Genomic DNA, 23834 nt, shown 5'->3' with positions numbered 1-23834 from the left:
AATTTTGAGCCTTTATAGTGAAAAAATGGTTACAAATGAATTATTGAAAGTATTGGCCATCGCTAGCTACAACTTTTCCCCATCTTTCTGGCAACATACGAATCCCGTTGCGAAAAAATTCGACCGGTTTGGCCTCTATCCAGTCATCCACCCATTTTTTGGCTTCCTCGTAGGAATGGAAGTGCTGGTCAGCCAGGCCATGCGTCATCGATCTGAAGAGATGGTAATCAGACGGAGCAATGTCTGGACTATACGGCGGGTGGGGTAGGTCTTCCCATTTGAGCGTTTCTAAGTATGTTTTCACCGGCTGTGCAACATGTGGGCGAGCATTGTCATGTTGCAAAATAACTTTGTCGTGCCTGTCGGAGTATTGTGGCCGTTTTTCTCGCAGTGCGCGGCTCAAACGCATCAATTGTCGTCGATAGTCCTCGCCTGTGATCCTTTCATTCGGTTTCAGAAGCTCATAGTAAACCACACCTAGCTGGTCCCACCATATACAGAGCATGAGCTTGGCGTCATGAATATTTGGCTTGGCCGTCGATGATGATGCATGGCCGGGTAGTCCCCATGATTTTCTTCGCTTCGGATTATCGTAACGGATCCACTTTTCATCGCCAGTCACGATACGATGCAGAAAACCCTTTCTTTTATGTCGCTGAAGCAGCTGTTCGCAAGTGAAAAAACGCCGTTCGACGTCTCGACGCAGCTTCAGTTCGTACGGCACCCAATTTCCTTGCTTTTGGATTATTCCCATGGCTTTCAAACGCTTGGAAATAGTTGTTCGGTCAACTCCCAATGCTTCAGCAAGTTCTTCTTGCGTTTGACACGAATCTTCATCAAGCAAAGTCGCCAATTCTTGATCTTCAAAGATTTGCGGTCGCCCGGAACGCTCCTTGTCTTCCACGTCGAAATCGCCACTTTTGAAGCGTCGAAACCATCCGCGAACACTTGAATCATCGACACAACCTTCTCCATAAGCTTCCTGAAGCAACCGATGCGCCTCGGCAGCAGATTTCTTCAAATTGAACCAATAAAGTGAAACTTCCCGCAAATGACGTCGACTCGGCTCAAATTTCGACATTTTCACGATTTCAAAAATTTATGATGCGAAAAAATTTCAACTTATGTGTTAGTGTGGAATTGTTGACAGAAGAATAAGCTTTGATTATGACATATGTAACCATTAAATACTCGCACAGTATTGGTGGCGCCATCTCTTACAAAAAACGGGAAAGACTTATTCACACACCTGATAATTAACTAAAATGATTTCGTTACCCTCAATTTACAGATGGTCACTCCACCTACCCTTAATCAGAAGAATTCTTATTGAATGTAGAACAACCCTTCCGAATGTCCTCTTTGAGTTTGAAGCATACCATAGTGGACTGCACAACCTCGATGAACTTACCTCAATATTCAACGAAATGGCTGATCAAGGATATAGAACTCTCAAAGTATTTCAAGTGAAAATTATCGATATAATTGAAATGGATAAATCGCGGTTGAGGATATCCGAAACTAGGTAAATAACAAATTTATTGGGCTTGAAGTTGGCTAAAAAGAATTCTTCATTTTCATTTAGAGTTTGCCGTACTCCTTATAGTCTCAGAATAAGTGAACTGCATACCACACATCTTTTAAGAAAGCCTAAAATTTCCTCATTGAGTATGTTATACCTATAAACCATGATGTGGGGGCTAGCTAAGTGAGGTTCAGTTGGCCTCAGCTACAATCAGAAGCGACAGGTGTGAGAAATTTCTGAACAAAAAAAAGTATCTCAGGAAAGCTGCCATTTAGATATGTCAACATACACTCTTATAGCTATTCAAAAAAGAAACGGTAGACAAATATCGCGGTTCTGAAGTGGTGACAGAAATGTTCAAAATATCAATCAAATAAAAAAATTTTCTCTTCAAAAGTATTTTAGGAAACTTGAAATGCATTTATATATATCATTCTCTGAAATTTCAGAAGTTCATACTTTTGAAGACTGAACAACTATTTTCATTGAAAAAAGTTTATTCAACTATATACCTATCCTAACTAGCTTCGTTTTAGAGGTACAGGGTGTTAAAGTACGGAAAAAAATAAAAAATCTGACATTTGTCAGACACTCAAACATTTGAATAGTTTTTATTGTTTGAGTGTCTGACAAAAATGCTCTTTCTTGTTTGCAGATTAGTCTCCTTTCTTTTGAATTATTGAATTGAAGGACAATGGAAATAAAACCATTTCTCAAAAAAAATTTGACATGTTTCGATTTTCTTCCAAAATCTTCTTCGGGGGTTTCAAAATGAGGTACAAAAAATTGTACCATTATAAAAAAAAATATAAAATGAAAATATAATTACAATACTTGTTATAATGTGATTATATTTTTCCCTATTTGTATTAGATGTAGTACAAAATTGAAAGGGAGACAGAAAGGACACAATCTATCAAATTGTTTACTCGTTTCCATAATCGACAGTTTCATCATATGTTTTTTTAGGAGACCTACTCAGGTACATTTTTTCGTGGTTTTGAACATTTTAAATAAATACATCTTATACAACATCATGTTGGAAACGATCAGAAGAAATTGACAGACTAATTTAACATTTCTTATTATAAATATGTTATACAGCAATTAAAATATTATAAATTACTAACACGGCCATAATGACTATTGATACGACCTTGTTCAATTGGCCAAGTGGCTCACAGCATTTGTAAGATGTTGATTTTCTGTGAATCATGGCTATGTTCAAGGCTCATCGCTACGTAGTAAACACGATGGAAAAAAGCGCCATCTCCACTTCATGCGTACAGGTTCCGAAAACAAGCCACTTCAAATTGTTTACAATTGAATATCATCATCAGTGGCAACAACAAGAAACTTGTTGATTTAAAACTAAGAAATTGCTCAGAGGGTAACCACATATTAGGCCAATAGAAAAGTCCCCGGTCTGATGCACAGATGGCGGTGATAAAATTAAATCCATATGATTTTTAGTTAGTACTGACCTTCAAACAATACGTGCCTAAATTTGGCAGCAGTCCGACCAAAGTTTGTGAGAGATTGCGTTGTGAGTGTAGCTAATTTTGTTATTTGAAAAAGATGGAAAAAATATAAATAAAATATTGCTTTTTGAAGGGAAAAAATACAGTTGATGAAAAATTTTGGCTTGATGAAGAGTTTCTGGGGTCTGCACCACGAAACCAACCATCATTGATTGGTTTGCTGTCACCGACGAAAAAATCAAAAAAGTTAAAAAAAAAATTTTTAATGACCGTAAAGTTAAGTTGATCGAGATAGCTGACATTGTGAAGATATCATCTGAACGTGTACAACATTATATCATTTACGAATATTTGTACATGAGAAAGCTGTGTGCAAAATGGATGCCGCACGAGGTCAAAATCGATTCAAGCAACAACGTGAACATGATTCTGAGTAGTGTTTGAAGCTGTTTAAGTGAACCTGAATTTTTGCGACGATATGGATGTGAACCCCACCATGTCCTACACAAAGATTTAATTACATTGATGCCCTGGAATGCATTGGAGCACATTCTTTCAACGTGTGTATTCCATTTTAAATTTTCATGAATAGTGACTCCTAGATATTTTGTTGATTCGACCCATGGTATTTCTGTTCCGCAGAGTTTAACAGGTGGGTTGTTTCTCATTTTTTTGTTTTTTATGACAGCATAGAGCGGTTGATTTTTCGGGCGACAGTTTGAGGCATTTAATTTCAGCCCATTGTTCGATTGAGGTCAGAGCTTCCGACATCTTCCGATGTGCAGTTGCTAAATCTGGGGCCGAAACAAATAAAGTGGTGTCATCAGCATATTTCAATACTGTCACCCCAGGGATTTTGACAAATTTATGAACATCACGAACGAAGCTGTTGAATATGGCGGAACTATCTGGGGCACCCTGGATTATTCCTACATTTGCGATTTTGGGCCCTAAAAGCTCTTTATTACGTGGATCTAAAAGAAAAATGTTTCTACCCAGAATCAGCGTTCTAAGCAGATTTATCATGGGTTGTGGAACCCCCATGGATATAAGTGTCTTTTCTAAGAGGTGGAACTGAATCGAATCGTAGGCCTGTTTGATGTCTAGAAAAACTACTATTACTATCTCATTTCGGGAAAACGAGTGTAAAATGGACGAAATCAGAAATGTTAGGGCGTCATTGGTGGATTTACCTTTACGAAAACCAAACTGTAAGTCGAGTGGATCGTTAAGTGATTCGTACAGTTTTTCCAATCTAACTGATAGGAGGGATTCGAGGATCTTTAGTAAGCATGAGGTCAGTGCTATGGGTCTGTTGCTAAGGGCATTATTAGGGTCTTTATTGGGTTTACAGATGGGGATGATCAAGGTGTCAGTGAGAGTTGGCGGAATCAGGGGGGATATCATCAAATTATTGAATATCTCAGTCAAGAGTTTTTTTGGCTTGTATTGGCAATGGTTTAAGCATTCTGTAAGTGATGCCGTCCAACCCTGGGGCAGAATCTCGTTTTGATTTCATGCATGAAATAACTTCGTCTATTGTAAAGGGTGGAATATACGCTGGGGGCCGGTATAGGGTCGGAGTGATGGATTGTGTGTGCATGGGTTGTGTTGGACAGAGTCTTTCCAGAATTTCTTGTCCGCAGACAGGTGATGAGATTGAAACGACTGGTGGTTTGCACCCGAATTTGAACCTTCTGACATCTGACCACAGTCTTTTGGACCCGTGTAGACAAATTTTCGCAAAAAGACCTGAAGGGATCTTTCTTCGTTTGCCGGATTTTTCTTCTCGTGAGGGCTTGGATTCTTTTTGCTTCTTCATATTGTTCTGAAGATGGATTTTTAAGATAATTTCTAAAGGCCTCGGATCTTTTTCTGACTAAAGTGGATAGCTCTTCGTTCCACCAAGATTTTCTATAAGAGGAAATCTGTGGAGGGCGTTTTTTTTGGGATGACCTTCAGAATTAGATTTCGAAATTCTTCCAAATTTTTTGGAGGTTGTGACTCCAAGAAATCTATCACTACTGATTGATATTTAGCCCAATCTGCTCTCTCAATCGAAAATTTTCTTGTAGAGAAGTGGGGACGTAGTAGACTGGTAATCAACTCTAATGTTGATTAGAATAGGAAAGTGGTTGCTTCCTCCTGGGTCTGATATCGTTTCCCAGGTAGAATCAAGTTTTAGATTGCTAGAGCACAAAGTAAGATCGGGTGCGCTTGTATTCGTGCTCGGAGAGGTCATTCTTGGTGATCAAGGTGATCCATCGTTGAGGATGCATAAGTTATTATTCAGGAGAAACTCTTCTAGGGATTTACCGTTTCTCCTGAATAATAACTTATGCATCCTCAACGATGGAACCTACAATTCTGTAGGTTCCAAAACCCCAATTGGGGGATTGTGCGTTCAGATCACCAGTAATGATAAATGACAGTTGGTTTTTGTGTGGCCGTAACGAAGGCAATTATAACATTGAATTACTGGGCCTATATATAACGAAACGTTTCTGATATATCCCCAAAGAGAAATTTTATCAGGGAGTGTTTTTCCTTGAAAACGTTCACTTGTTTTCAAAGTTAGAAATTTCATTAAATTCTCGAAAACAACCTCTATTTCGAAAACGAGAGCCCTGACGTCACTTCAAGTATTAATTCAAAACTAACACAGACGTCCTCTATGATCACCTGAGCATTGTCCCACTGATGACTCAACAACCTGTGTTTGTAAAGAATTGAAAAACGTACGAAGTCTAAAAAAAAAGACTTCCTATATGTATATTCAATATCGCGTACAACATTATGTGGGTGAATTTGGCTATTTTAAAAGGATGAAAAAATGTCTATTTTTTAGATACCCTCTTGTTATGTTCTAGAATCTAGATACATTCTCGAATTGATCGAATGTATTCAATTTTTCAGATTTAAATTTTGTGCTAGAAATTTGCGTCAGTTCCTACAAATATCTTTCTTCATTGAATATCTTTTGCAGGTATTACGATATCTGTTCCCGTTTATTGAGCGTGTATATATCTAAGGTTGTTGCGAATACATTGGAGCATATTATAGAAGTAACTGGAAATGCAAGACGAGTCCCGTTCTTACTTCTTACTCTAAGATTTGAAGGTCGGCTTGTATTGCAGCCTTCAGCTGAAGAAACCATAAATGTTTATAGGGATTTTATGAACAAAATCGTACAGGTAAGTTATAATCTAGGAGTGTTTAATTCCTCTTTCATTGACAGAATATTCGAGATGTCTTATCAGTTACTTTTATACTTTTCTCTTCCACATTTATGATTTAATGGTACGAATTTCTTGATTGACTCCCTCTTCAATTCATGAATTTTTATCTCAATATGATTGAAAATAGAAATACTTTATTTCTGCTTATGAACAGATCGCCGTTGCTCAACATTTTCAGTAAATAGTATATTTATGGAATTTCCAAAACAAACCGTCCATTGGCCACGTTTATATTTGAGTTCAATTTGTATTTGGAGAGACCGAAATCGTAAGAGTAGTTAGTTACCCATACTCATATGATGAAGACAGAATGTAATTTATCGAAACAATTGTTTTTAGATCAATAAATATGAATGGAAATAAACTGTTAAACTTGTTAATCATATTAATGGTATGAAAATTAAATTGAAATTCGACATTGAAATTATTTTTTGTATATAGTTGATATAGGTACCCACCGATTGGGATGTATTTCATTTTGAACTGTCAACTCATTCCTAGATTCAGCATGATTACTTCGTTTAAGTTATATGTTGGTGCTTTGAGCTATGGATTTTTTTTACGTCAGGTAGATAGCTAACCTTGCCTGATAACCTTTCTTAGAAATAAAACGGCTAATATTTGGAAATAACCTTTCTACTTTCTGATCCTGGACTTAGGACCAGGCAAAGGTGGTCACAAGCAAAGAAACAAAACAATGCAAACTTGTCATTGCAGACCAACCTATAGAACAAGTTATATCGTTCAGTTATCTTGGCGTGGAGATATCCTCGAACCAGGATAGAACACACGAGGTTCGTAAACAGGCAGATAGAGCATGCAGGGTTGTCCGCGACGTCATATTCAACAACATATGAGTAAACATTCGAAAGCCAGGATCTACAAAACTTGTGTTCGACCCATCATGACGTACGGCATAGAAACTCGAGCAGATAACATGAGAACAAAGTCCATCCTAAGAACAACGAATATATTAAGAACAATATCTGGGTACATGCTGAGAGATAGGAAGAGGAACACAGCCATCCGAGAGAAATGCCAGACATAGCTAAGTGGGGAAGAAAATGACGACGATATTGGAACGACAGCAGAATGGACGCAGGCAGAATTGGTAGGATATCCCGAGACGGAATTCCAGGTACCAGAAGACCAGTCGGCAGACCCTCTAAGCGCTGGACATCTACATCCACTGAGGACTAAGGTGGAATATACAAGCCCTAGGCTTAAATTAAGAAGAAGAAGGTTATATGTAAGATGCATAGTAAACCTGTACTTATACCTGTAAAACTTTCAGACAAAACGGAAGATTTTTCAGATTTATACCTACTTGATTTCGAGTGATCGCGTCTGTTTCACGATCTACAGAGGCTCTTGTTTAAATTCTACACAAAGGCAAAAAAATTGAACATGGAAATATCTACCTCAAAAACTGCTGAGATGAAGGTGCTCAGAAACGTCCTGGGCCTCACATTACGAGACAAAAGAAGAAGATATTCGCAGCGAATGTGAAGTTCCGGATGTAGTCCGATGGGGTCGCAATAGGCGAAGATTATGGAATGCCCACGTGGAAAGAATGGGCGATGGAAGAATTGCGAAGATTGTGATAGACGGAACACCGGGAACACGCAGACCGTTGGGGAGACCACCAAAACGATGGAGAGACTCATGGACTTCCATCTCACAGGAGACATAATAATTGGAGAATACAAGCCACAGGCTTAAAATATGAAGAAGAAGAAGAAGAAGAAGCGTCTGTTTCAGAAGGTGCATACAGCGTTTATATTTGACATTTCTCTCTATTCCCGGCTCTCTTGACTAGAATAATAATATTTTATATTCTATGCTGGTGACAATCTTCTATACTCTCAATAGACCAATAGCCGTCTGTCTTTATATTTCATTGAAAATTCGATAGGAACTGAATTGTCATTTATTGTGAAAGTTTGCTGTGTCTAAAATCTGTATTTTATTTTTGAACCGCGCCAGATAGATAGCGGAAATTCGAACAGTTCTGAAGAGCGTCATCTTACAGAACTCTAGTGAAGTAGAACACCAAAGCAACAGGTGGATACCTCAAAAAGTCTGAAACAAAATCGAATCAGTACACACACCAGGGATTCTATGCATCTTAGTTATATGTTATTACATCCATAGAGTAATTTACATAGATTATTAGGAGGAAGGAATAAAGGAAGGAATAAAGGAAGGATATATACTCACATGCGCAACCGGGATAAAGGGACTATTGAAAACCTTATAAATTATTAAGGGTGTTCAATACCTTGTTCATACCACTGCTATTTCAGTGCTAATTTCAGTGCATTCCAATTCCAAAGTACAGGTCGGATTCATTTCATTTTTTGAGTGAACAATGACGTGATAGTGAACTTGAAGATCTCGTCTCGATTTTCAAAAAAAAATCGATAGTATTCCGAAAATTGAACTTTGAAATTAAACACTTTCTTTAAATGACTATTCAGCTTTAGAGAGACTTCTCATTTCAAGTAACTCATCCACAAATGTTGAGTGATATTATGAGTTTTGAATTGGTGTAAGCATTTTTTTAAAATTGCTTGATTTGCTCTAATTGTAGATGTTTTTCAAATAGAATTATGCTTTTTGGAACGCCTCCCAAAGGTTTACGCCTTTTTGCAAATTGAACGCCAATAGAATCTTGGACTGTATTTTATGGCTCGAGATGAATGACACTCTTATGATTTACGAGAGTAGGGTTTCTCTGATTGGCTAAAATTGTGTACATTACTAGTTTATGACAATATTGCACTGAAGAATAGGGATAGGTAGAAAACTTGTTATAAAATCATTGTTAGAATTACAAACGATACTGTTCCTAAAATATATATGCTAGCTGATTTTATTCGTAATGATGTCTGGAGAAGTACATTTTGAGCGCTTAGTATCATAAAGAAAATTTCAAAAGTCATAAAGAAATTAAGATGAAAAAAAGGTATCTGGATTTTTGCCGAAATATGGAAAATTATTAATATTTGAGAAATCTGAAAAAAAATTCTCAAAAAAAAAAATTTCTTTTGAAAAACTCCCTATTCCCGAAACTCTATCTACAATATTTGTCATTTAATTTAACCCTAAAAATAGGCAATTCTTGATTAAGAAAATTTTTTCGTACTTCCTTCATTAATATTAACTTGAAAAAATTCGTGAAGCCATTCTTGTATACATATATATATATAATCGGTTTTAGAACGTCCGGCGACGTTGTCCGATGCCTAACTTCCACTCGTTCCTATCGTTCCATTGGTCCTCTCTTAGATTCCTATCACTCATAGCCTTGGTTATTACTTCCTTCCATGATTTCTTGGGTCTTCCTCGCTTCCTGCGGTTTGGTGGTATCCAGTGCATGGTCATCCTTGGCAGTCTGTCCACATTCATCCTCTGTACATGTCCATACCACACTAGCTGTTTTCTTTCAATATCTGTTGTCAATGATCCATCCACTCCCATACGCCGCCTGATGTCTTCGTTTCTGACCCTATCTCTTCGGGATACTCTTACAGATCGTCTAAAAACATCCATCTCAGTCGCTTCGAGCTTCCTCCTGTTATTTTCCGTTATTCTCCATGTTTCTGCGCCATATATTAGAGCGCTCTTGACAAAGGTCTCATAGATGGTGTATTTCTGTTTTCTACCAATATCAGAGCTCCACCATATTCCATTCAAACAGCCTATGGTTCGTCTGGCTTGGGTTATTCTTTTCTTAATTTGTATACATACCTCCTTGAAAATTTCATGTCATAAAAGTTTAAGAAATTGCAAAATTTTTTTATAAATAATTTTTTTCGTTAACAAAAAATGAAAAAATTATGTAATGCAATGTAAAGTGATGTGCATTTTTTCTTTTTCATCATCATATACCGTTTCTCCATCAGCGAATGACATCTTTTAATCCAAAAAAATCCGCCATTTGTGTAATTGAATTTCAATAATATGAAATTCTAACAGTATTGAAATATTCCATTTTTTTCTCGAGTTAATAGATGCCTTCGTTGATGAAGGAAGGATCATAACATATTGAATTGAAAAAAATTCACACATTACATTTTTCGTTTCTTTAGATTTCTTAAATGTTGATAGTTTCCGAGATATCACTTCGCCACAATGGCCGTACTTTTCGAATTTTGTGACGGGAATGGTATCCAACGATAGTGTTTGACTCACCGATGACGAATCCGTCCTCAAATTCGATTCTGGTCAGTCCGTCAGGCCGTCCTATACGTGACAAATATATGATATGCAGCCCTTTCTCACTATCTATATATTCAATTTCAATGAATTTATAAATCAAACTAGAACTTTATGAATCGTTATTTCTTAGAATATATAAGAAAAGATATTTGTAGATAATTCAATTTTGAAGGCATAACTTATTCCATTTATGAAAAGGAACTGTGTAATTAGTATATTTTCTATATGATGAGTACCTATATATTCGAATGGATGATACAAAAAATATTAGTTTAAGCTATTCGGAAAATGTGTGAATAACAGTGCATTTATTTGTGATATTTTTTATAATATTATTATTTTGTACCTCAATTAGGGCGAAGCGCCCTAATTCATCAAGATTGCATAACGAGTAGGGCTTCCCCTTGCACACCAAAAAAGTTCTTGAAATTTGTAAAATATTTTTCCTCCGATTGACAACAAATACTAATTTTGCAGACACATATCAATCAGTAAAGTATTACTTTTCCTGCCTAGGCAGCAAAGTAAGTAGTTTCATGAATAGGCATCATCAGAAATGATTAATGGAAATAAAACATTCCAAAAAGTTGTCAAACTATAATTATTATGGACATATACATTTCCATAGCAACCAACCATACCAACAATTGAAATTTGTATCAAATTTTATTTTAATTTATCACAACAAAATAAATGAAGCTTCGTTTCATAGAAATCGGATGAAAATAGTTATTGTCAAATAAAAAATACTTTCCATAGTTATTTATTTTACTATAGGTAGCAAAGTAGTAGATAGATTGCCGCGGCTGATAGTTCAAAGCCGAGTCATATTATAAAAAATACTAATACAGTACAACTTCGATAGTTCGGATAGTCGCTAGCCCGGACACTCCAGTATTCCGGACACTGCTGGGATTCGGGCATTTTGAAATTTTTGCCTCTGAAATCCGTGCGCGAAAATATTCATTATGCAAAATAATAGTATTTTCCTGTCTATACATGTAAAAAACGGTAACATGTCGGTTGGAAACAGCGTGGCGGCAGCATCTTTCATTCTGCACTTTGTTTTTGAGCGTGCCGGACGCAATGGTTGCAGTCAAACGATCACATAAGACACTTACATTCACAGAAAAGTCTAGCTATCAGGTGGACAAAGGAGAATAACCTTGAACATTTATAGCTTTTGAAAAGGCTTAAAGACAACGCAATTGATATAGATGCATCCAAAAAGGTCCAAACTAAAATTGATATGTATTTTTCAAAAAAGTAGAAGATATTTCATTTTGCATACATACATAATATGTATGTATACAATATTATAAATACCTACATGTACATATTTACATAACGTGTTACATGTACTTGAGTGTTTTGTTCAGTTTTGTTTTATTTTATGAGAAAATAATATTTTTTTTTGTGACTTGATTAATAAACCTTATTTTGATAATTTATAAGTTGCTTCATTTCATAAATTAAAATCACTCCAGTAATCCGGACGCCTTCATAATTCGGGCAGGTACCGGAACGAAATCTACCCGGACTACTGAAGTTATACTGTACATGGCTGAGCGTAGCGTGGCTGGGAATTCAGCTAAGGTAGTCAATCACTACTTTGTCGCCTAGTAAAACAAATTATTGTGTGAATTTTATTTGGCAATAACCCTTTTCATCCGATTTCGATGAAACAAAGCTTGAATATTGAACTTAGATGAGCTGAATATATCTGTAAAAACCCAAAGTGACACCCGATAGACAGAACAAAATACAACTTTTCATTCCTATTCTGTTACACTTTTCTTATTGCCCTCACTAATTTTTTTTCACGACTTATAATACGTGTCAAATGTCAAATAATCATTTGAATAATCATTCTGAATTTCAGGAGAATATCAAAAATTCTCATCTAGATAAAGAGACCGACAATAATAACCTAATAAATCGCATATCTTATATTCCTATACACAGTGTTGTGGCCTCCAAAGGCGCATAAAATGAGAACTCAAAAGCTTTTCGAATTTTACATTCTAGAAATCTCAATATGCAAATTTTTCTGATTTTCTCTGTGAAATCATACAACCAGAGATGATCATATATTTTTTCTCAATTCGAATAAATTGCTATTTCTATTATCCATACTCAAAATAAGTCCATGACAGTGGTTCATTGTCATTTCTAACTTCACAATATTTTCAGCGATTTTCTTATTTAGTATTATATACCTAAACAGTGGCGTACCCAGACATAAGCCTTGGAGGGGGGATAAAGGAAAAAAAATCAAATTTTCCTTCTTTTGAAGAAGTTTTCCAAAGAATTTTGCTAACTCATAATAAGATTGTGATATATAAGGTTGTTACATATAATGGATATTCCTCCTGGGGGTATATATCCCCCTTATCCCCCCCTAGGATACGCCACTGTATCTAAACTGAACTGAATTTCTAAAGTTTACAGAAACACAAATTTACTCTTTGCTGGGCTTCATCGAGAGTTGAGATTTTATTAGGGGCAATAAATACCAAACAGGCGGTTCTTCAAGTTGTCAATGGGTGTGTCAGGTACAAATCTACCAAAAATTTTCGGGTAGCTCCATCTAGCGGAATTGCAGTTTCAGCGCAAAGTAGTCTACAACCTTAAATAACAATTTACCGAGAAAACAAATTACCACCATGATGAGAATTCGTTCCGGACATTGCATGTCGCCTGAACGTTCTCCCCGGTAGCTCAACGGCTAGAGCATCGGACATGTAATTCGAAGGTTGAGGGTTCGAATCCCGCTCGGGTAGGTACTTTTTCCAGAATTGAAAAATTGTCTGAACGCCGTGAATTTAATTTAATATTTATTATTATACAGACGTGAAACTATTATTGATCTAATAAAATTAATGTTAAACCCTTACCTAATTGTGAATGTAGTGAAATCGGGTCAATACAACATGTTTTTCTTGAATGTACCCTCAATGCACATAATATGAAAATTTTATATAGGAAACTTGAAAAGTTAGAATTCCAAAAACCAATCAATTTATATGATGTAATTTTCTCAGATAATGTCGTAACTGTCCAAATATTGAATGAATTCCTGAAAAATTCTTAAATTAAACTTCAATTCTTGTTTTTTTTTGAATAAATCTTCAATTCAATTTAGAAAAAAAAATTGATAATTTAGGATGAAAAATAGAATTTTATTTAAAGAATAATCTTGTTTGATCAAAATATATCCAATAATAAATATATGTTTACCCTCCCAACCTCATCATCCACTTCCTCTGGGTTTCGAAGGATGGGAATTCAATCATAATAGAAGAAACAGCGCAGAAATGGCTCGTATGATATGGAAATGTATGCAGAATGAATGCAGATGCTGCTTGGTCAGCCTGGGGTAAAGAAGAAGAAAAAGGCCCAAAAAGAATTTGATATAATATGTCAAGAAGTTCAATAGTGTAAGGAATCTACCCTAAAAACGTCTGGATAGAAAAGAATGGAAGTTGGGAAGTTGGATATTGTGCGGCGACGTTAGACGCTGTAAAAATTAATGTATAGGGTGTTATTTTTACAGCTATAGAACTTTATATTGCAATAAAACAACGATGAATTATTCGATTGACATGAATTTTAGTTATCCGCATGATAATCTTGTGGCATTCTGGTATTACATTTTAACGGCTGGCTCGGATGTAGTTCAATCTGGACGTCCAATTTTCGATGACTTTTTCCAACATTTGTAGCCGTATATCGGCAATAACAAGACGAATGTTGTCTTCCAAATGGTCAAGGGTTTGTGGCTTATCCGCATACACCAATGACTTTACATAGCCCCACAGAAAGTAGTCTAGCGATGTTAAATCATAAGATCTTGGAGGCAAATTCACAGGTCCAAAACGTGAAAATAGGCGGTCACCAAACGTGTCTTTCAAGAAATCGATTGTGGCATGAGCCGTGTGACATGTTGCGCCGTCTTGTTGAAACCACAGCTCCTGGAACATGGTTGTTCAAATCATGAATGAAAAAGTTAATAATCATGGCTCTATACCGATCACCATTGACTGTAACGTTCTGGCCATCATGGTTTTTGAAGAAGTACGGACCAATGATACCACCAGCCCATAAAGCACACCAAACAGTCAGTTTCTCTGGATGTAACGGTGTTTCGACATACACTCGAGGATAAGCGTCACTCCAAATGCGGCAGTTTCGTTTGTTGACGTAGCCATTCAACCAGAAGTGCGCTTCATCGCTAAACAAAATAAAATGGACGTAGTGCTTCTTCTTCTTCTTCTACATATTTTAAGCCAGTGGCTTGTATTTCCCAATTATTTATGCCTCTTGGGAGATTGACGTCCACGAGTCCTTCCACCGTTTAGGCGGTCTTCCCAGCGGTCGACGTGTTCCTGGATTTTCATTCCTTACTATTCTGGAAATTCTTTCCTCATCCATCCTTTCCACATGGGCATTCCAAAATCTTCTTCTATTGCGGCCCCATCGAACTATATCTGGAACTTCACACTCGTTGCGGATGTCTTCATTTCTCTTTTTATCTCGTAATGTGAAGCCTAGGATGTTTCTGAGCACATTCATTTCGGTAGTTCGGAGTGCATTCTTCATCACCTTGTTGTCTGCTCTCGTTTCTATTGCGTACGTCATCATTGGTCTCACAATAGTTTTATATATTCTGGATTTAGAATCTTTCCGCATGTGTTTGTTGTTCCATACAATGTCTCTGAGAGCACCCGATATCCTTGCCGCCTTGTTTGTTTGGTCTTTAATTTCTTTGGTTCTGTCCTGATTAGCTGTTATTTGCACGCCCAAGTAAGCAACCGACATCACCTGTTCAATTGGTCGATCCTCCAACACAAGTTTACATCTTATTGGTTCTTTTGAAGCCACGAGTGATTTCGTTTTCGCAGTTGATATTTCCATGTTCAATGTTTTGGCTTTTGTGTAAAATTTAAATAGGAGCCGTTGTAAATCGTCCTCGCTCTCAACTACAATCACTGCATCATCGGCATAACAAATTATCTTGATCTCACCGGTTGTCAGCCTGTAACCTCTTGTTGTCTTCTTCACTTCTTCTATTATTTCGTCCATTATTAAATTGAACAAATGAGGACTCAAGGAATCCCCCTGCCTTATTCCTATCGGTGTTGTTATTTCTTCTGTTAAGCCGCTGTTCGTCACTATTTTAGTGGATGTTTGGTGATTTAGGTCCCTTATTATCTTAACGATATTGTCAGGAACATTTTTTCTTTTTTTGGACGTAGTGTGCGATACGTATTCCACACAGAAGCATTATTTTCGAAATGAAATTGCACTATTTGCAAGCGTTGTTCAGGCGTGAGTCTATTCATGATGAGTTGCCAAACCAAACTGAGAATAAATCACTTGACAGCTGTTAAATCGGTCGCCATCTTGAACAGTAATGCCAACTTAAAGTTATATACCTCGAAAAAAAACCTATATATGCAAGTTACACAGAGTAAACAGTAAATCTGGGTACATGCTCGAGCGGACCCATAGTAGCTACTGTCGTGGTTGAAGAAGAAGAAAAAAGTGTCTAGAATGTCAATCCTTATCGAGATGACAACGACTTTACCTCTTATACTACATCATAGTTGGGGAATTTTTCGGCTCCCCTGTTTAAAAAGCATCAATATAACAGCACCTGCTCCGATGAACTTTCTTCTTCCGATGAATTATATTGCAATGGTGCGTAAAAAAATTTTAGTTTCAGTATTGCTTCGAAACTTAATTAGGTTGTCGAACATGTGTTCCATTGAAGACATTTAGCTTTAATAGAAACTAGTTTCGAAAGCAAAATCGTATAAATTTTTATATGATGAATGAGTAAACCAAATAATTCGTGCGTTGTTTTTCGTCATTATGAAATACATAATGATTTTATCCTTCTTTAAATGAGGGTGTTGGGGAGTTTTCAGATCAATAATGAGTAGAAAGAAAGTGGACTGTAATGTGAATTTCGAAATATTCCCAACATATTACGAAAAGGATAAGTGAACCCAAACCAACAAAAAACTTCTTACCTTTAAATGGTCGAACTTTACGAATGGATCTGTACTGTACTCACGCTCCAGAAGCAGAGTGATTGAGCTCAACAAACTGAACCAGTGAACCAGACGTGGAGATCCTTTGGAATGAAGTCCTGTCAATGCAAGTTCGGTTCCCCTTATCCTTGCTGCCTTTTGCACAGCACGCCACTGGTTGCGACTTACGTACTTTTCACAACGGAGTCTTTTATATTTCGAATGAAATATTCAATGGAAGCAATTTTCACTTGTTTTACTAATCGAAAATGATTTCGTGAGGAAGCAGACAATTAATTGTTTTGGAAACTATACCTAATATAATATCTTTCGTATGAAACGTAAAGATGGATACTGGTTTTAGAAACGAAATGTGTTAATATCACACTCGCTGAGGAACGCGAGGACAAAAAACTATCACAGCTGTTGTTAAATTATTTAAAAATAAATCGCGGTACTTTTTCCTAATGAATGAAAATTGGGAAATTTGAATTTAACTATGAAAGAAACGTTCACTTTGTCGTGAACAGAGGGTAATAGGGAATTCTGTTTATGTATATTGGTTGGACTGCCAGGTGTGTAGGTACAGGGTGGGCAAATTTCGATGTTTTAGCACAACAACTTTTGAATCAGAGGATTCAGAAAAAATCTGGTACCTCATTCTCGGCCTCTTCCTCTGAGAAACTTACAAGAGAAGGATTAATTTTTGGCCACATTCTATTGTTTTCGAGTTATTAGCGAAAATTGGAAAAATAGCAAAAATAAAAGAAGGAACCATAAAATCAATGCCAACTCTCCTAATATAAAACTCGGAAGTGACACAATAACTCCAACAGATTCATGCAAATACCTAGGCATAAAGATTGATAACAAGTTGAACTTCAAAGCACACTTAAAACTTCAAAAGAAAAAAGCCATAACACGAGCTGGGCATTTTAGATCTCTCACATATAAAAACAAAGGAATCAGTAGTAAAACAGCTAGTACCATATATAAAATGATATGCAGACCTTCATTGGACTATGGACATATAATCTTCTCAAATTCGACAAAAACAGCTCTGAATGCAATTGAGGTAGCGGAAAGAACTTACGTAAGATTACAAAAATGAGACATCCCAACAACCCACTGCACAATCCATCCAATCAGCTTTTATATCAGACAACGGGAATAGAACCAATACTGGAAAGAATGCAAAAACTAAGCAAAAAATTCATCAATAACCAAAATAATATCAACATAATGGAGCCATTGATACAACATTACAGTAGAGCAACTACACCAAAGGCAAAGTTGCCAGCTTTGCCACTTTTCGAACACTTGAAATCACTAGGATGATGTTTATTTCATTTTTTTTTAATACTTATAAATAATATGTAATATAAAAATGTATGCAACTGGCTGGAAGACTGTGGTCGATAGCCATTTGATTTATCAATAAATTTAATTTCTCTCTCTCTCTCTAAAAGAAGGTGGTCAAAAATGAATACTACTCTTGTTATTTCCCCAGAAGAAGAGGATGGGAATAGGGTATCAGATTTTGTCTATCTCCTCTGATTTAAAAGTTGTAGTTTTAAAATCGAAATTTGCCCACCTGTACAGGGTGGGCAAATTTCGATGTTTTAGTACTACAACTTTCAAACCAAATGAGATAGACAAAATCTGATATCCCATTCTCGGTCTCTTTTTCTGAGAAACTAACAGGGGAAGTATTCATTTTTGGCCACCTTTTTTTGTTTTCGAGTTATAAGCGAAAATTGGAAAAATTGCGATATCGAAAAACATTTATATCTTCGCTAAACTGATTATGGAGCTCTGAAATTGAAACATTATACAGGCACTTTTTTACGTAGAATCCAGTGGCGTACTCGTATTTTCGAAAGGGTTTTTAATTACGAAGCTATGACCCAAAGTTATGTTTTTTTTAAATGGGAACACTAGAGTTTTGTGTCTTTTTTTAAAAGCTTGATTTTTCCTGATTTCAAAAATATATAACATCGTATGATTCGGATCAATATAAATAATAGAAAATGGTCAAAAACCTCTTTTCACCTAAGATTCTCAATATTTCTATGGTTTCAACTGTTGATGAATACAGAAAAATTGCACTGTCCTTCCGTCAATCTGATTATTTCTATGCTTTTCACTTATTTCTACAAAATTCGAATCTAAATATGTTTTATAAATTTTTCATCTAAAAATTGATTTGGAAATAACGGAGTAACCACAAGATCGAATTTTTCAATCGAAAAAGTTGTATTGAGATGCATGTATCAGGAGATTATTTACATAGGTCTCCAGAATCAATACGCACAAGTACCAATCTATTTTAAACATCATATGAAACAATGCATATATGATTGAACTCAACAATTTTAATTACGAACAAGACAAACAAGAAATAATATTTAATCGACACCTGTTCTCGATATTTCAATAGATGAATATTTGAAACTGTGTTCAAGCTACCTAGGAAACTTTTTCCAAGTTCGTTTATCTTTTCGAAACTATTTGTATAAATTGAATATAGATTCGAATTTTGTAGAAATAAGTGAAAAGCATAGAAATGACCAGATTGACGGAAGGACACTGCTCTTGTTATAGAAAGCTCTATTTTTCTGTGCTCATCAACAGTTGAAACCATAGAAATATTGAGACTCTTGAGTAAAAAAAGCTTTTTGACCATTTTCTGTTATTTATTTTAATACGAATCATACGATGTTATATATTTTTGAAATCAGGAAAAATTAAGCTTTCAGAAAATGGCACAAACATCTAGTGTTCCCATTTGAAGAAACATAACTTTGGGTCATAGCTTCGTAATTAAAAACCCTTTCGAAAATACGAGCACGCCACTGGATTCTACGTAAAAAAGTGCCTATATAATGTTTCAATTTCAGAGCTCTATCATCAGTATTAGCGGAGATATAAATGTTTTTCGATATCGCAATTTTTCCAATTTTCGCTTATAACTCGAAAACAAAAAAAGGTGGCCAAAAATGAATACTACCCTTGTTAGTTTCTCAGAAAAAGAGACCGAGAATGGGGTATCAGATTTTGTCTATCTCATCTGGTTTAAAAGTTGTAGTGCTAAAACATCGAAATTTGCCCACCCTGTACATGCGGCTTAGTAAAGGAGGTTTGGAGATTTTATTGCAGAAAATGTTGGCGAACACAGCGGAACGGAACAACCTTATCCGGGCCGAATTGCCGCCCCTCAAATTGAGTCGCCTGTATACGTTCACTTCACTGTTTCACTTCTAACGCCGGCCCTGGCTGCAGAACATTATGTTTCATAAGACTTTTGTTTGGTTCTTATTCCATTTAATACTAAATCCATTTATCGGTTTCAATTAATTGGCGTAATTTCTTTTCCATCTCTATCTTCAGAAATTTCACTTCCACCATGAATTTATCCAGTTCTTCAGTTGTTTCGGGTTGATTTTCATTTGTTTTTTATTTTAGATTTATTTTGGAATGGTTGTTTTTTTTTTCTGTGTCCGTAGGACTACATGAATCGTCTTTGTTTCCTTTTTCTGAACCTTTCTTTTCAGTTTTTTATTTGTTTAGTCAATTTTTCTTCTTATTGCTGAAGAATTTCCTTTCGCTACTTCCTTTGTAGCTGAGGACAAAGGACACGTTGCTAATTTGCAGTATCTGCTGTTGTGTAGCCCTGAACACTATACACTTCCTTGGCAAAGTACACTTATTTTGCGCATGACCATAACATTGACTTGTTCCAATGTTATTGGTATTGGTGGTTCACACACGCCACAGTTTACCCCATAGAGGCGTTTTACTTGAAAGATCTTTTAATTTTTGATTTTGACCAAAATTAAGGGTAGGTAGTAGATTCTTTGTTGTTGTTTGGTATCATGTCATTCTGATCACATCAGCGTTTAGGATTCGTTGTGCTGTTAGGTCCTTTTGTATATTATCGATATCCGCATCTAGGAGAAAATATCTGACTGCTTTTTTTGAACAGTTAAGAATTTTTTTTTGAATTCTAGGAATTTTTTTCAACTTCCTGTGGTTTTGTGGTTGACTCTGACGCCGTCTCTTGAGGCTCATTTGCACGGTGATAGTACTATCATGATAGTGTGATATTGATAGTAACTATCGCAGCAACTGTCACCATGTAAACTACTCAATAGTTACTATCGTGAGAGTGTGCTATTGCACTATCACGATAGTACTATCGCGATAGTTACTATCACCGTGAAAATAAGCTCTTACTGTTATCGCTTTTGTGTATCGTATGCTGTTTTCATCAACTTCGAAGTTGCCGTCCAATCTGGTTTACTGGTGGAGATTTTTTCTTTCTTTCTCTCTGGATCCATGAAAGAAGAAAGTGTTGCCTCCACTAAGTCCTATGTGGCAAATTCTGATTTTTTCACGGCTCTAGAATATTCCATTTTCGGATTTTGAAGAGAGGTCATATTTTCTGAGTCATTTTCGGTATTTCTGAGACCAAGGTATTTCTTTCTTTAAGCTCTATAATTCTTCAGATAACCTGTTGATACTGGCGTCTAAATCTTTGATTGATTTCATCAAGGAGTTGCCTATTTTTCTTGATATTTTCATTTTCTTGTCTATCTTTTTCCACTTCCCTGTGTGTCTTATGAAAAATCGTCATCAAATTCTTCTTCATTCATCACCTTCCAACCTATAATTCGAAAAATATTAAGGAGTCGGTAAATAACCATAATTGAAATGTTCCGCGAAGCATATTCTATAATTGCAAACAGCAAGATTAAAAGGGAATGATACCACGTGTTTATCTCCGCATCTTTCAAAGTTTACCTATTAAGTTCCCACCAGCCCTTCTGAGAAGCCTTCACTTTTCAGGATGAGTAGAGCTAACTCAAACGTTCTTCTGATTTTTCATTCTTCTCTACCACATGTTTGAATTCATACGTTTGACAGCATCTAATTCTTACTCGCCAGTCAATGAATACCCAGCATACATACTGTAGAGAGGTTGAGGTTGAACATTTGGCAATGCAGGAAATTCGAGCTCGATAGACAAAGATGGTATTAGTTTATACTTCATTTATTCAGATTCGTTCATTCTTAGGAAAATTTATTTGATTAAAAATCGTATTTAGTGGAATAATAAAAAAAAATCAAAACAGATGTACCGAAAGTTTTAACATAAGCGGCTCACATTCATTGAGCAAAATATTGATTTGGCTCATTTTGGTTGGCCAAATCGAAATGAACCATCAATATGATGCTTATCCAATACGATATCGGATGAATGATGGAACATGGGCATATGAAAGTTATTCCATTTGTTTATTTCCATATTTTTCGCGAAAAAAATTACAAATTCGATAAAGAATGGTATACAGATAATTTTTGAGCAATATTCATTTCAAATGAGTTGTTATAACTCATTGATCCTACATGCTCATATTACGATCCATTTATTTTGAAGGCCAAAAAAGAAGTAACGTTTTCAAAAATTCTTATTTTCAGAAATTCACTGTGTACAAAAATTAGTTAAATATCATATTCATCCTCCATGCTCAATATTACGATCCATTAATTTTGAAGGCAATTTTCTCAATAGGTGATTTCGGAATTCAATTTTTTTGCACCAAAAGATTCTCTTATTTCTAATGTTCTGAATTTAATCCTTTGCCTAACATTCATCAAATTCAACGCTTCTCACATCCACCTAATTGGAGTTCTTCTATTACACCTCAAGACCATACTCATACCCCGATTCAATAATTTCTGCAGCTTATCTATGCTATTCGATTTTAAGTTAAAAAATAATGACGCGCAGAAGTCCAAATGAGGTCAAACTATTGCTCTAAATAGCAAAGATCTGGTCTTTATATCTATTTTGTTACTAATTCTATTTATGAACTGAATTTTTCTTCCCCCAATATACTCAACATGTAATTTAAAAGTCAAATTTTGATCCATTTTTATTTATTTATTTATTTATTTATTTTTATTTATTTATTTATTCATAAATACATCCAACAGGCCAAGGCCCAATTACAGGTGTATGCAATAATACAAAAAGAAATCACAATAGTACATCGCCGTTGATAAAGCAGATAAAAAAAATAAGGTAACATGCAGTCTTAGAATAATGAAAATAAAAAAAAAAAAAACATACATATACAATGAATCATCTATGTCGGTTAGTTCCTCAACGTGTGGTTCAATGATCTCCTGAATTGAGATAATGAAAGAAAAAATATGTCAACATTCCTTAGATTGTTATAACTTCTGCACATTGTTGTTAGCGGACAGAAAAAGTGATGATATGAATTTGGTACATCAATATGAAATGTTGTGTGTGATCTAGAAGTGAAACGAGGAACATTAAATTGCAATGAGGAGAGCAAAGCCATTGAATCTACTTGATTGTGCACGATTTTGTAAAGAAATATCAAATCATTTATTTCACGGACCTTTCTAAGCGAAGCGAACTCAAACTCATTCAAAAGTGATTCATAACTGTGGTTTCTATCTGGATAAGAACCATGTTTCATGAAATAAAGGAATTTTATGAATTTTTTCTGCACCCTCTCAATACAATCGATGTATTTTTTATGACAAGGATTCCATACTACACTACAATATGTAAGTTTACTTCTAACAAGTGCCTGATAAATGGTTGAGATCGCTTTCAACGAAGAAAATTCCTTACAATTGCGTATTACAAAACCCAGAGTTTTCATGGCACTAGAAGTTATATTTTTTATATGAGACGAGAAAGTTAGTTTCTGATCAAAAAGAATACCCAAATCTCTCGCCTCAGTTACTCTCGTCAAATTCAAGTTACTGATTTTGTAGTGGAAAGTAATTGGTGTCAGTTTCCTCGTAAACGTCATTGTTTTACACTTCTCTATATTCAGAGGCAATTCGTTCTCAACACACCATCTAGATAGCCTATTGAGGTCGTCTTGCAGTAGCGAGCAATCAAGTACACAACTAACTTCTTTAAATAACTTCAAATCATCAGCAAAAAGCAACTTATGTGAACAAATGATACCCAAAATGTCATTAATGAACAAAATAAACAAGAGTGGTCCCAAATTGGATCCCTGCGGAACGCCCGAAGTCGCGGTGAATGAAAATGACCTCAATCCTTCATATTCAACATAGTATTCCCTATTGGTCAAGAAGGACTCAAGGAGTGATACAAGAACATTCGATAAGCCAAATTTGAACAACTTCCTAAGTAATCGTTTATGTGATACACGATCAAAAGCCTTGCTGAAGTCTGTGTAGACCACATCAATCTGATTCCTTGAGTCCAGGGATTTCGATACATGTTGTGTAAATACAGAGAGATTTGATA

General features: G+C 35.7%; 1 protein-coding gene across 2 annotated transcripts in view; it reads left to right on the top strand.

Annotated features, from left to right (window-relative positions):
* LOC123675032 (dynein axonemal heavy chain 7-like) overlaps positions 1–23834 on the top strand; it is a 122518-nt gene that overhangs the window by 7060 nt on the left and 91624 nt on the right. For both annotated transcript variants that reach the window (XM_045610259.1, XM_045610258.1), the window contains exons 2-3: positions 1292–1525; positions 5993–6200. In XM_045610259.1, the coding sequence (XP_045466215.1) occupies positions 1292–1525; positions 5993–6200 (442 nt within the window). The remainder of the gene's footprint in view (positions 1–1291; positions 1526–5992; positions 6201–23834) is intronic.

This window comes from Harmonia axyridis, chromosome 3, assembly GCF_914767665.1.
Source record: "Harmonia axyridis chromosome 3, icHarAxyr1.1, whole genome shotgun sequence".
In the NCBI taxonomy this organism is placed as follows: domain Eukaryota; kingdom Metazoa; phylum Arthropoda; class Insecta; order Coleoptera; family Coccinellidae; genus Harmonia; species Harmonia axyridis.
This window is presented reverse-complemented; position numbering and strand designations above follow the sequence as displayed.